The following is a 15378-nucleotide window of genomic DNA, read 5'->3' as shown; positions in this document are numbered from 1 at the left end:
AGTAAATAAAATAAATTCTTAAGAAAAGGTTTCTAAAGTCAACTCTTAAGAACAGTTTTCTAAAGTAAATTCACGGTTCAGTATGTATGTTTCAAATCTCCTCCTAAACAACTGGGCTGACTTCAACCAAGGTTGGCGCAAGTGCACACACACTATTGATTGCCTGGAAATAAGTGCTAACAGGGTAAGTACCACCTAGCTGCTATAGGAATGGGGTAGGGGTGGAAAAGAGTTGGTGATGCCTGACACCTAGGCAGCTCTGCATGACTGATGTGTTGTATGATTAGTGGCAGAATGCATTCTGGGGGATATACGCGCAGATGGGCTCAGCTGATCAGAGAAAGGGGGCAGGAGGAGATGGATAGTTAGAGGGGGAGGATGAGTTGGATAGGACATGGACAGAGAAAGTGGCCAGAAGGCGAGCGGCAGAACAGACGTGAAGCTGGCCATTGTGGCTGAGCTGTTCTAGGCGACTCTGTCCGGAACCGCGCTGTTGCTATGCTCGCAGGTTCGAATCCTGGGTCGGGGGTGGATGTGTGTGATGACCTTAGTTTAGTTAGGTTTAAGTAGTTCTAAGTCTAGGGGACTGATGACCTCAGACGTTAAGTCCCATAGTGCTTACAGCCATTTGAACCATTTTTGAAGAAGAGACGTGAGGGAAGATTTAGAAGGCAAACAGAAGGCAGAAAGGGTGTGAGATGGTAGAGGTTATAACGAGACAGTTGGAAGAGACGAGAGAGAAATAGGAGGAGGAACGTAGATTAGAGGAGACAGTTAAATTTTACAGATGAATACCACGAAATCATAGCTTACTTCTACTCTCACGGATTTACTCACTTGGAGAACTTTAAAGGTATCAAATACTGTTTGTCTCTTTCTTGTGCTGTTCAGTGTAGCAACCAGGTCTTGCGAATCAGAACTGCAGCGAGATCAAGCCACGTGGGTGAACACCACACACAAACGTAATATCCTCTCTGGAATTATATGGTGTAAAAGTGAGGAAATTCGGTCGTATATTTGTCCAAGATATATGACATACTATCAGTTTAATAAGTCACAGCTGAAAAATACTAAACGAACTCTTTACAGACGAATGGAAAAACTAGTAGAAGCCAACCTCAGGGAAGATCAGTTTGGATTCCGTAGAAACACTGGAACACGTGAGGCAATACTGACCTTACGACTTATCTTAAAAGAAAGATTAAGGAAAGGCAAAGCTACGTTTCATGCATTTGTAGACTTAGAGAAAGCTTTTGACAATGTAGACTGGAATACTCTCTTTCAAATTCTAAAGGTGGCAGGGGTAAAATACAGGGAGCGAAAGGCTATTTACAATTTGTTCAGAAACCAGATGGCAGTTATAAGAGTCGAGGGACATGAAAGGGAAGCAGTGGTTGGGAAGGGAGTAAGACAGAGTTGTAGCCTCTCCCCGATGTTGTTCAATCTGTATATTGAGCAAGCAGTAAAGGAAACAAAAGAAAAATTCGGAGTAGGTATTAAAATCCATGGAGAAGAAATAAAAACTTTGAGGTTTGCCGATGACATTGTAATTCTGTCAGAGACGGCAAAGGACTTGGAAGAGCAGTTGAATAGAATGGACAGTGTCTTGAAAGGAGGATATAAGATGAACATCAACAAAAGCAAAACGAGGATAATGGAATGTAGTCGAATTAAGTCGGGTGATGCTGAGGGAATTAGATTAGGAAATGAGACTCTTAAAGTAGTAAAGGAGTTTTGCTATTTGGGGAGCAAAATAACTGATCATGGTCGAAGTAGAGAGGATATAAAATGTAGACTTGTAATGGCAAGGAAAGCGTTTCTGAGGAAGAGAAATTTGTTAATATCGAGTATAGTTTTAAATGTCAGGAAGTCATTTCTGGAAGTATTTGTATGGAGTGTAGCCATGTGTGGAAGTGAAACATGGACGATAAATAGTTTGGACAAGATGAGAATAGAAGCTTTCGAAATGTGGTGCTACAGAAGAATGCTGAAGATTCGATGGGTAGATCACATAACTAATGAAGAAGTACGGAATAGGATTGGGGAGAAGAGAAGTTTGTGGCACAACTTGACCAGAAGAAGGGATCGGTTGGTAGGACATGTTCTGAGGCATCAAGGGATCACCAATTTAGTGTTGGAGGGCAGCGTGGAGGGTAAAAATCGTAGAGGGAGACCAAGAGATGAATACACTAAGCAGATTCAGAAGGATGTAGGTTGCAGTAGGTACTGGGAGATGAAGAAGCTTGCACAGGATAGAGTAGCATGGAGAGCTGCATCAAACCTGTCTCAGGACTGAAGACCACAACAACAACAACATATGACATACACAGAATAAGAAGCTAGTAATTCAATAAACATAGGTCCAGAAACCAGTGCAGTCAGGCTTAAAGAATGGCAGCTAACTCTAAATATACACTCCTGGAAATGGAAAAAAGAACACATTGACACCGGTGTGTCAAACCCACCATACTTGCTCCGGACACTGCGAGAGGGCTGTACAAGCAATGATCACACGCACGGCGCAGCAGACACACCAGGAACCGTGGTGTTGGCCGTCGAATGGCGCTAGCTGCGCAGCATTTGTGCACCGCCGCCGTCAGTGTCAGCCAGTTTGCCGTGGCATACGGAGCTCCATCGCAGTCTTTAACACTGGTAGCATGCCGCGACAGCGTGGACGTGAACCGTATGTGCAGTTGACGGACTTTGAGCGAGGGCGTATAGTGGGCATGCGGGAGGCCGGGTGGACGTACCGCCGAATTGCTCAACACGTGGGGCGTGAGGTCTTCACAGTACATCGATGTTGTCGCCAGTGGTCGGCGGAAGGTGCTCGTGCCCGTCGACCTGGGACCGGACCGCAGCGACGCACGGATGCACGCCAAGACCGTAGGATCCTACGCAGTGCCGTAGGGGACCGCACCGCCACTTCCCAGCAAATTAGGGACACTGTTGCTCCTGGGGTATCGGCGAGGACCATTCGCAACCGTCTCCATGAAGCTGGGCTACGGTCCCGCACACCGTTAGGCCGTCTTCCGCTCACGCCCCAACATCGTGCAGCCCGCCTCCAGTGGTGTCGCGACAGGCGTGAATGGAGGGACGAATGGAGACGTGTCGTCTTCAGCGATGAGAGTCGCTTCTGCCTTGGTGCCAATGATGGTCGTATGCGTGTTTTGCGCCGTGCAGGTGAGCGCCACAATCAGGACTGCATACGACCGAGGCACACAGGGCCAACACCCGGCATCATGGTGTGGGGAGCGATCTCCTACACTGGCCGTACACCACTGGTGATCGTCGAGGGGACACTGAATAGTGCACGGTACATCCTAACCGTCATCGATCCCATCGTTCTACCATTCCTAGACCGGCAAGGGAACTTGCTGTTCCAACAGGACAATGCACGTCCGCATGTATCCCGTGCCACCCAACGCGCACTAGAAGGTGTAAGTCAACTACCCTGGCCAGCAAGATCTCCGGATCTGTCCCCCATTGAGCATGTTTGGGACTGGGTGAAGCGTCGTCTCACGCGGTCTGCACGTCCAGCACGAACGCTGGTCCAACTGAGGCGCCAGGTGGAAATGGCATGGCAAGCCGTTCCACAGGACTACATCCAGCATCTCTACGATCGTCTCCATGGGAGAATAGCAGCCTGCATTGCTGCGAAAGGTGGATATACACTGTACTAGCGCCGACATTGTGCATGCTCTGTTGCCTGTGTCTATGTGCCTGTGGTTCTGTCAGTGTGATCATGTGATGTATCTGACCCCAGGAATGTGTCAATAAAGTTTCCCCTTCCTGGGACAATGAATTCACGGTGTTCTTATTTCAATTTCCAGGAGTGTAGATAAATGTAAATTAATGCAGATGAATAGGAAAAAGAATCCTGTAATGTTTGAATACTCCATTAGTAGTGTAGCGCTTGACACAGTTTCGTCGATTAAATATTTGGGCGTAACATTGCAGAGAGATATGAAGTGGGACAAGCATGTAATGGCAGTTATGGGGAAGGCGGATAGTCGTCTTCGTTTCATTGGTAGAATTTTGGGAAGATGTGATTCATCTGTAAAGGAGACCGCTTATAAAACACTAGCACGACCTATTCTTGAGTACTGCTCGAGCGTTTGGGATTCCTATCAGGTCGGATTGAGGGAGGGCATAGAAGCAATTCAGAGGCGGGCTGCTACATTTGTTACAGGTAGGTTTGATCATCACGCGAGTGTTACGGAAATGCTTCAGGAACTCGGGTGGGAGTCTCTAGAGGAAAGGAGGCGTTCTTTTCGTGATTCGCTACTGAGGAAATTTACAGAACCAGCATTTGAGGCTGGCTGCAGTACAGTTTTACTGCCGCCAACATACATTTCGCAGAAAGACCACAAAGATAACATAAGAGAGAGTAGGGCTCGTACAGAGGCACATAGGCAGTCATTTTTCCCTCGTTCTGTTTGGGAGTGGAACAGGGAGAGAAGAAGCTAGTTGTGGTACGAGGTACCCTTCGCCACGCACCGTATGGTGGATTGCGGAGTATGTATGTAGATGTAGAATTGAAAGTATAGGTTAAGAGACTCTTATCCAAAACGTTTAACTAGCTTTGTTGAAACTTCCTGGAAGATTAAAACTGTGTGCCGGACCGAGACTCGAACTCGGACGTTTACCTTTTGCGGGCAAGTCCTCTACCAGCTGAGATACCCAAGCACGACTCACGCCCTGTCCTCACAGCTTTAATCCCGCAGGAGAGCTTCTGTGAAGTTTGGAGGGTAGGAGACGAGGTACTGACAGAATTGAAGCTGTGAGGACGGGTCGTGAGTCGTGCTTTGGTAGCTCAGTCGATAGAGCACTTGGCCGCGAAAGGCAAAGGTCCTGAGTTCGAGTCTCGGTCCGGCACACAGTTTCAATCTGCCAGCAGTTTCATATCAGCGTACACTCCGCTGCAGAGTGAAAATTGCGTTCTGGAAGCTGTGATGAAATTTATGACAATGCCAATAACTGTACCGGTTTGTAAACGCAGTTTCAGCAAATTTAAGGTGAAGTAAGGTTGAGTGTGCGGTGTAAAGAGATTGTCATTCTTCACCTATAGTATATCAAACTACTGCTACAATAGGCCTTCATGGCAGAATCAATGTGTTTCCTCTGCTAAAAGCAAAAAAAAAAAAAAAAAAAAAAAAAAAAAAAAAAAAAAAAAAAAAAAAAAATTATAATACAAAGAATTTTTGCAAAAAAATACTTCATAACTTAATTATAGCCGTTTTATTTTAATTCTAACAACTAATGTACGCACTATGAACTGTTACTGAGGAGCAAACGATGTCTGTTCTCTGTTACCCAACATACCAAACCTGAGGTACAGTTGTTTATATAAATAGTAAATATACATTTTGTTTAAATTTTTAAACGTTTTACACAATTTGTAATTTATTTACTGCAACGATACATTTAATTTCTTGTGTACAACATATTTCATCAATAATTTCTTTAATTAATAATTTTCTATAGTTCGTAATTTTCATTAAACCTACTTATAGACCATATATGACAAACTAAAGGGGGCGACAAGAGGAAAACTGTACAAGCAAATAGTCCTAATAACCATACTTGTTTGTCTGAAACCGAACGGTATGCCCGATGCGACATGTTCCGACTAAATACATGAACACCTCCGACACAGACCATGAGTATTGAAACAACAGATAAGCCCCTGAGGACAAAAACATTATTACAAGTTTCCCACATGACCTCCATATGTGTGAAGGAAGGCTTCAGCACGTCTCGTTATGGACGCCCACACACGTAGAAGCATCCCATGCGTGTTCCGAAGGGATTGACAAACATCCACAATGTATTCCGGGAATTCGTCGACAATATCAAAAGGACTGGAATACACCATAGCTTTTACATATCCTCACGCAAAAAAATTCGAAACGTTAGAGTTGGAGAACCTGGGGAGCCATGTGATTCGCGCCAGAAAGTCCATTAACGGAGTCTCTTGAACCGACAAACTAAAACTGGCGCGTAGGTTTCGACGCCTAAGTTAGAAATCACCTAGCGTTTCTCTACTAATTTATGAGTTGTATTCTTGTGTACTGGGGATGAAATTGTTTGGAACACCATGTTGTGAACATTCTTTTGTCACGACAGCATGTAGAGACGTACCGAAGGGCTGGCGATATCTGCCCCCACCGAGGGCAAAAGCACAGTTGGGACGCAGAAACTGACGGAACAAAACCAAGGAAGAAAAACCCTTTAGCAATAAACAGTCTACAAGAAGAATCCTTTCTATCGAGGCGCCCCTGTAAACGCACGCCGCTGTCGCAAAGTAATTTTACAGTGTCATTTCACCCTGTAGCATCATAAACAAATGTCCACTACCGAACAGACGTCTATCGCTAATATGGTTGATGTGACAACAGTGCACTTAGTTTAACAGCCACCGCATACACAGTTCTTTCGTGTCGAACCACGGAGCTTTCGCTGCTACTTGGTTAGGTTACTGTAGGAGCCCAGAAACCGTAGAGTGGATGCTGAAACAGATACGCTACTTCGCCGGCGACTCTCGGTGTTTGCCGCTTAATACCGGCACAAGATCCATACGAGATTGTTTGAACTGAACTGCTTCAGTGTTCTTTCACAGAATGACGAGTGAGATGAAATGCAGCTGTATCATGTATCACAACATATCATGTGCCTTTAATTTCTCTTCAGGAAATGCCTTAAATGAAAAATGTGCAGCTTCTCATGATTTTTGTCTCAATGACTGCTTACAAGATAGAAGTAAAAGAGATGATTAAGAACAATGAAGCGGCTTCACATCTGGATATTTTAAAGACTAGCTGCAGCAGATATCCTTGACGAATAAGCTGCGATAAACCTACCTCAAGTACACTCAGTGCTAGAAAACACCGACGGATATGGAAATGACGCAGTGAAGTACCAGTTGCTAAGAGGCCCTACTGTTATTTAAGGACAGCAGTCCCCCAAGTATATGATTTGCAATGGTGAGCAGAAACACAGCGCTTCGCTTACCTCTTGGAGTCGCCACAGCCCCTCCACAGCGACTTGACCAGCACCATCTGCTTCTTGTGCGACGACGTGACGCTGTCGTACTCGGGGGCTCCCTCAGCCTCGCACAGCAGCACCTGGGGACACACCAGTCCGTCAAGACACACGTGTACATACACCGCTCAGCAAAAGTTTGCAACACTATGTAATGCCCGAAATGCATATCCTCCTATTCCATCTATTGTGCTATAAATTTTTTCCTTATTTTGTTACCTGAAGATATGACTTTCCTGTGTCTTTATATATTGTAATTGTTTTACTATATATATGCATTTATGTGGATGTATAATTGGTTTTGTAAACCTTGGGAAAAGTATGCTATCGAACGATTACATCGATAGGTCGTGTGGAGAACCAAAGTGTTTAGGATCTTTGGTAGTGTTAACTCTGCCGCGTGGAGCGCGGGCAGAGCAGAGTCTGGCTGGAGTAGGGCGGTGGAGCAGGTGTTGGATTGGATTGTTTGGGGAAGGAGACCAGACAGCGAGGTCATCGGTCTCATCGTATTAGGAAAGGACGGGAAAGGAAGTCACCGTGCCCTTTCAAAGGAACCATCCCGGCATTTGCCTGAAGTGATTCAGGAAAATCACGGAAAACCTAAATCAGGATGGCCGGACGCGGGATTGAACCGTCGTCCTTCCGAATGCGAGTCCAGTGTGCTAGCCACTGCGCCACCTAGCTCGGTGGGTGGAGTAGGTGTGTTGCGTGACGCTCCCGCGAGTTGCCGCTCTTCCAGGGTTTCGCAGCATGTAATTGCGCTCGACTTGCTATGATAGTTTCTGGCACGGTGTCGCGGACGAGACACATTAGCTGGCACACATCAAGAGCCCGTTTCGCCTGGTGACCGTGTCGAGAAGAAGGCGCGCCAGCATCCAGCTTCTGCAACAGCGACGGCCGAAATGAGTGACTGTCGCCACCTCACCTATTGACGACTTCAAAGCTTCAATCAACCAACAAGGAAGACTGAAAGCACGTAAAGTTTTAGAACTGTATGGCAGACCTCACATTTTCAAACTATTCCATTAGCATGAACCTTTGTTGCTCATTGTCCCAATTGCATTACCAAGCAGGGTCTCTTCCTTTTCCGGAATGAACCCGAGTGTCGTTGAAATTCAAACGCCAGCATTAAAGTAATACTCACTGCTTTAATTTCAAAGTTCAGTTAAAGTATTCATAGCTGGCTACAATATTTAGATTACACAAGCACAAATTAAGAGTGTGAGTTTTGTTACCATATTTTAGCTTACCTGTGACTGCAGCACAGCTTGGTATGTACTAAATTTTACTATTATTAATTGTTCAGAATCATTTAATTCAAGATCAAACTTAAATCTCTCATTTCTAAATTGCGTAGATTCAAGTAGCTTTTGAAATGATTGCCGAGGTAGCCGAAGACTAACCTTATTTTATTGAATCTCGTAGTGCTTCAGAAACGAAGTTCACTATTAATTTCAGTCACTAAATTAACTTTCAATTTTCCGGTTTTATTAATTTTTTTGCTAAATTAAGTCAGAGTGTAGCGAAATTTATTACTTCTGACGAACATTCAGTTTTCACACAACACGTGCCAACCTTCAGTTGCCACGCTTTTTGTGCTAATTATATGTGCAATAACCTTCCTTTTTCAGTTATTATAGTAGTTGTCCATAGGACTGGCGACCGTAATTTTCCCCAAATCTCAAATATCTAATTAGCGCCACTTAATTGTTACGTAATGACCACACATTTACTTTCTTTATTACCTTTACCCCTTTTGAAAATTAATTTCGACCAGTTTCATTTGCATTTTTCCTTTCATTTAGATGTAACCCTTTCCACCCTCTTAATCGACAGATTAACTTCGTTGACGATTGCTTTTCCCAAATTTCCATTAGGTACACGCGGTTTAATTTTTACTGCCATTGAGGTCGATAAGTGAGGGGGAGGTTACAACTATCGTAAAATGTAGTCTACGATGCTAGAGGTCTCACTGACCGAGGCACTTCATGCATATCCAGTTAGAGCCCATGTACTGGACGGTGTTTACTTGCTGGCTTACTTTATGGCCGTTTCCCCAGTCATGGAAAAGTTAGCGCTGCCGCAGCAGCACACCGCGAGCAGTCCAGTATCAAGAACAGATTCGTTTACTTTGTTTTCAGCACTGCAGTAACATGCCACAAAGAGGCGTACAACACATATGTTACATATCACTCAAAGTGGTGTGCATAAGGTGTGGAGAAAGTACAGGCAGACGTCGCAGTGAAAACGCCAATGCAGGATCGTTTACTCCAATTGTCGGCTCGCAGGCACCCAACATCAACTGCCACAAATATTAGAAATAACTTCTACCGGGCAACAGCGATTCTTATCTCAGACAAAACAGTGCATCAGAATGGTATTCACTGCAGAAGACCCAATGAGAAGTTCTGCACTGAACCAACGAAACCGACGCAATCGGAGGACCTGGCACATCAACATAGGGCCATTGGAGAATAGAGTAATGTCATGTTTGCTGACGAGGCCAGGACTGGTTTACGATCGGACACTAGACGGGTTATGATTTGGAGAAACGCTAGACGACACCAGAAACGCGGATACGTCGAGGAAGTCCATCCGTTTGCAGGTAAAAATGTAACGTTCTGGGTGGCAGTATTTGACTGGTCACGGATACCTCAAGAGGTCCTACAAACTATTGTGAGGCCCTACAGACGTGAAGTCGATGATAACTGCATTCAAGTCCGTGACAATGGAAGGCCGACCACACCATACTCTAGCAATGTCTCACTATCTTTAAAGATGGCACATCAAACGAATGCATTGGCCATGTCAGTCCCCAAACATTATTGCAACTGTTCTTGAATGGGATCTTAGCTACCACTGAGGAGTGGGACGTCATAACCCAAGATAAACTTGATGGTCTCATCCGTACCATGCCTTGCGGAGTGGAAGAACTCGTCCAAGTGCTGATAGGACATATTCACTATTAAAGGCTGATAATAATCATCATCATTAGCTTAAGACATTCACTTTGTTTGCAAGATGTACACTTAGGGGAGTTTTGTAATGTTTTCTGCAACTAACGAAAATCATTTTTTATTTCAGAAGGACTTTATTAGGAATTGTACAGACCTCAGTGGATGTACTACGAGAAGTCACTGTAGTGGAACGTATGATTTCCTACCTTCTATTGAGCTTTGTGTATAGGAGAGAGTCATATTGTTCAAATGTGTGTGAAATCTTATGGGACTTAACTGCTAAGGTCATCAGTCCCTAAGCTTACACACTACTTAACCTAAATTATCCTGAGGACAAACACACACATCCATGCCCGAGGGAGGACTCGTACCTCCACCGGGACCAGCCGCACAGTCAGAGTCACATTGAAAGAAAAATGTCGTGAAGGAAACACTAGTTTGGAAGCGGATACCACGCTCTAGTTAGAAGGCAAGGGGCAGCCGTGTTTTAAAGGCTGAGGTCAACGGATTACAAACTCGGATTGAACAAGGGCAGCATACGAGATTGTCTGCAACCTCGTAATATCTATAGGTCATTGGCTCTAAGCTGAGATCTGATAAGCCTCGGACTTGATTTTCATTTATTCGGAAACAGCTATTCCAGGCAAATAATAGAGCACACGAAACTTCAGTGTTGCACAATACAGGATAATCTCATCTGGGCAACATGTATTGTGTCGCAGTCAAGCACTGTGTGTGTTGTCTATCACGAGGCGCGACTGAGAAATGTGTTTCTGGCCTCCCGCTGGGTGTCCAGAGCACGCCCTTACAAAGCAGCGATGCCCTCTCTCTGGCCTCTGATTGGCCCGCTTTCGAGGACAGAGACTCCTAAACTTACTGGCAGGAAGGATGGCCGTCAGTCTGAGTGTGAACGTCCACGGGCAAAGACGTACGTATTGCGAGAGTGTGTTTTATTTAATTTCAGCTGTGTGTCATTATTTTCATAGAGTGTGGAATATATCGCAAAATGGCAATTATTAAATTATATTACAGCATCACTAAAAAGTATGTAATTATTCACTGCCAGCAGGTCAGCAGACAACTAAAACCACAGCGATCGTCAGTGCAGTCAAGGTGATTGTTATCACCATCTACGTGAAGGGCACACACAAGGTGAGTGGGCAGGACATTCACGGCGTGTGCCTGAAGCCCAAGCTTCCAGCTACAGAGCCCACATCAAATATCTGGTTGTTACAACCAGTCTGCATCATCTCGTTTTCGGCAATAATGTCGGTTGTTCTGTAAAGCAAGTACACCAGTAATTGTTTTAGATTATTTCGAGACAAAACGGAAAACGTAAATCAGCATGTCCGGACAAAAAAATTGAACCTCCTTCTTTTCCAATGTGAGTCCAGTGCCTCAATCGTTTCACCTCGCTCATTACTTGACAGTTTCAGAACGTAGGCCTAAAATATTTTACAGTCACTCAAGAAAATTGGAATACACTGGTATATACAGGGTGAAAAGTATTTAAACGGACGAACTCTGGGAGATTGTAGGGGACATCAAAGCAAATATTTTTCCCTAATGTCATTTTTTCCTATGAGGAGGCAAAAATCGCAGGAGTATCCTGAATTGTTCCTGCTGCTGCTACTATTCCGGCAACCAGATCCTCTTCTGAAGCAACAGGAGTTGCAGAAACAAGGTTGCGCATCCCTCCCCACACAGTCCAGAGGGGATCGAACTGGCCATGGTACAAGACCACCTCTGCCAATCCACGTTTATGGGAACAGTCGGGCCAGGAATCGACGTACATGACGACTGAAATGTGCCGGCGCCCCGTCATGTTGCAACCACATGCGTTGTCTTGTAGGGAGCGGGACGTCTTCCAGCAATTCTGGCAATGCTCTAGCGAGAAAAATGTAATAGTTCCTGCCATTTAATGGCCTAGGTAGCAGATACGGCCCAATTAAACAGTCCCCCAACAACACCGACCCACACATTAACGAAGAACCGCACTTGACGAGCGCTAGTAACTGTGGAATGTGTGTTATCCTCACTCCAAACATGCGAATTGTGCATGTTGAAGACTCCATCACGCCCGAACGTTGCTTCATCGGTAAACAAAACAGAGGATGGAAATGTAGGATGCATTTCACACTGTTCCAGGTACAACTGCGAAAACTGTGCTCTGGGTGGACAATCAACTGGTTCCAAGTTGTGGACGAGCTGTAAGTGAAGTGGAAGTAACAATTGTTCTCGAAGGGCTGTTCTTACATTCGTCTGATTCTTCCCCATGCTACGTGCAATTGTACGAGTGCTGATTGAAGGATCCCGCTCCACATGCTGCAAGACAGCTTCCTCAAATCACAGCGTACTTACCGTGCGACGGCGTCCCTGTCCAGGTAATCTGCTAAATGACCCGGTCTCACGCAGACGTTGGTAGACAGCAGCAAACGTCGTACGATGCGGGATACGGCGATTAGGACATTGTTGTTGATAAACCAGCTGTGCAGCTCGTCCGTTGTGGTGCGCTACGTAGTACGCACCAACCATATCAGTGTACTCACTCCAGGTGTATCGCTACATTAGTAAACGGAGACAATTCACTACTGCACTGGTGGACAGCAGTTGCCTACAACTGAAGAGCACAATACGTCCTCTAGCAACTGAAGATCATAACACGGCCTCTTAACAACTGAAGAGAGTTATACGGCCTCCACCGGTTTAAATAATCCTCATAGGAAAAAATGACATTAGAGAAAAATATTTGTTTTGATGTCCCCTACAACCTCCCAGAGTTTGTCGGTTTAAATACTTTTCACCCTGTATACCGTCTGATCAAAAATACGCGGACACGGCTGTGTAATGCGGAGTTCACCACTAGACGCCACGAGACTCGGACCCCCATCGTTAAAGTAGTCGGGGACTGCTGGGTTGCAGTTAGAGAAGCACTGGGTCGTACAGGTGAGCTCAGTAATTTATAAAGGAAGGAAGAATACGGTTTATCGTCTTGTCAACATCGAGTTAATTAGAGGTGGAGCTCAGTGATCTAGTAATTGCCGGTCACTAAGTAACAACCTCACCAGAGAAATTATTAAACCTTCTAAAGCTGCCCAAGGCGACTGTTGGTTTTGTGACTGTGAAGTGCAAATGCGGAGGACGACCACAGCTGGAACAGCACCAGGCAGACCTCGTGTACGCACAGTAGTAGTTGGAGTTTGACACTGGTTTGAGCAACACCTTCTGGAGCGAGGTGGCTCTCCTGGAAGACATAGCTTCACTGAGCCTCGGGTATGCCGTTCCAACGCCCACACAGCATGTCAAAATTCCATAGGCACTAAATGGAAAAGTATTGCGACGCTAAGAAGAATTAAAGTGCCGATACATCAAGAGCCATAGCTGTGGTTGTTGTGTGCTCTGTGCCTCGCCATCTCGCCGCCCGCCAACCGCCGCATCGATATCAGCAGGTTGAAACTTTTAGTACTGTATTCGTGTGGATCAGAGAGCGAACTGTGTTTGTTTGATGCAATAATAACCTAAATTTTACCAGAATTTTCCGATCATTTAATTATCCTCACAACTAACCTAGACAGCGTCCTTTCCAAATGTTGTGCAATCCGAGTGTTGCGAAATGAAAATTAAAATTTGTGTTAATAATAATTATTTGCAGAACTAGCTATGTTAGAATGGTGTTTAAAGAAAAGGTTTGTTAATGAACCAGTAAATGAATAGCGAAGGTCTAACGAAGTCGAAAGATAACTTTAGTATTGATATAGTAATGAAGTTGATTATTTCGAGGCAGATTTAAAGGCATTTAAATGAGCAGTAAATAAGATGAAAAGAGTAGTAACTTATATACCGGAAATCTTGAACGGATAATAAACTCAGTAATCAATTTTTTTAAATACAGCGATCATAACAGTTTCAGGGTCCCCCTCATTCATTTGAATTCTGAATTCTAAATTGGTTTCATCAGCAAAAGTTAAAGTCAATATAAAAGTCAAAATTTATCAGTGTTTTATCTTTATCAATATAGGCATTTTGTGTGTGGCAGGAAAGTGCAATTTCTAGGGTAACCTATACCCGATTTTAATCAGATTAACAGACAGTATAAAGTTTTGTAGTATACATTATAGTGTAGTGTTGTGTATTCATCCATATCAGTACATAACGTGAAACTATCAGTGCAATAGATTTTCTGATTCTAAAATTCGACTATATTATGCAGTGTTACAACTTGTTGTTTTGCATGAATATATACCAACTTGTATAGGGAAGAAACTCAGTTAATGCCTAATTAGGCTGGCGACCGTATTATTATCTAATTGGTAGCATTTTCTGGGTTGCTTTTGATCCATCCTGACGTGTAATTGCCTTTCGAACTTACTCGACGGATCATTGTTATTGCAGAGTGGGTGTAAGTCTGATTTGCCACCATTCAGGTACAGGCGGTCGATAACTATACGAAAATCCTTTCTCATGAGGTGAACCCCGCTCACTTACCATAGCACAGGCTTTAATGAGTACTGTGTCACACGGAGGTTACACCTTCAGTGATACGCGGCACTTGAGGCAGTGTAAAGAGCAACGCTACTGAACGTGGATAACAGGAAACAAGTGGTTTGAAATCAAGAACCGCGATGTGTCCTGTGGCAGTCCGATTAATGGGTCCAGGGTTGCCAAAAGCCTTCAGAACCTTAACTGTCGTTATGTGCAGCGCCAGCAGTGAAGTGGGAAGGAGGTAGTGTTACCGTATGGGGCGGTTTTTGTGGTGAAGGTGTAATCTCCTTATTGTTGTCAATAAAACGCTTAATGTGCACGTGTACGAACACACCTTTCAGATTTGTTTGCTTCTACTGTAGAGGAACTCTTCGAAGGTGATGCCTGTATGAACGTAAGAATGCACTCTGTCACCTCATAAAGCAGCATCTGCGAGCCAATGGTTTGGGGACAACGACAGTCCTGGAATGGACTGGTCTGCGTACAGTCCTAACCAGAAGGCAGAGGAACACCTTTCGGATGGTTAGAACGTCCACTTCCCTCCAGACCCTAGCGCCCAATAACAGTATCTTGTCCAGTTTTGGCTCTTGAGGGAGAACAGGCTGCCATTCCTCCACTGAAAGTCTCTCCAGCAGAGTCCAAGCCATCAGACAGGCGAACGGTTTACTCGTCCTAAACCGAGACCCACAAACAGCAGATTTTGATCAAATAGTGTACAATAATTTCCTTACATAACAGTTCACCGACGCTTACATTTTAATTGCGACCACTATGAAAATCTGTCTGAAAAACCAATTACTGCAGTCAGTTACATTTATTTTGTTTTCCACTACACATTTCATAAGAATATTTATTCCACCACTGGCTAGAGTTCCCGGCACGCTCAAGGAGTTAGTAA

General features: G+C 44.5%; 1 protein-coding gene across 1 annotated transcript in view; it reads right to left on the bottom strand.

Moving 5' to 3' along the window:
* The window catches only part of LOC124795540 (discoidin domain-containing receptor 2-like), a 590808-nt gene that overhangs the window by 38648 nt on the left and 536782 nt on the right, over positions 1 to 15378 (bottom strand). The window contains exon 12 of the mRNA XM_047259613.1: positions 7012 to 7124. Coding sequence (XP_047115569.1) covers positions 7012 to 7124 — 113 coding nt within the window. The remainder of the gene's footprint in view (positions 1 to 7011; positions 7125 to 15378) is intronic.

This window comes from Schistocerca piceifrons, chromosome 4 (assembly GCF_021461385.2).
Source record: "Schistocerca piceifrons isolate TAMUIC-IGC-003096 chromosome 4, iqSchPice1.1, whole genome shotgun sequence".
Taxonomy (NCBI): domain Eukaryota; kingdom Metazoa; phylum Arthropoda; class Insecta; order Orthoptera; family Acrididae; genus Schistocerca; species Schistocerca piceifrons.
This window is presented reverse-complemented; position numbering and strand designations above follow the sequence as displayed.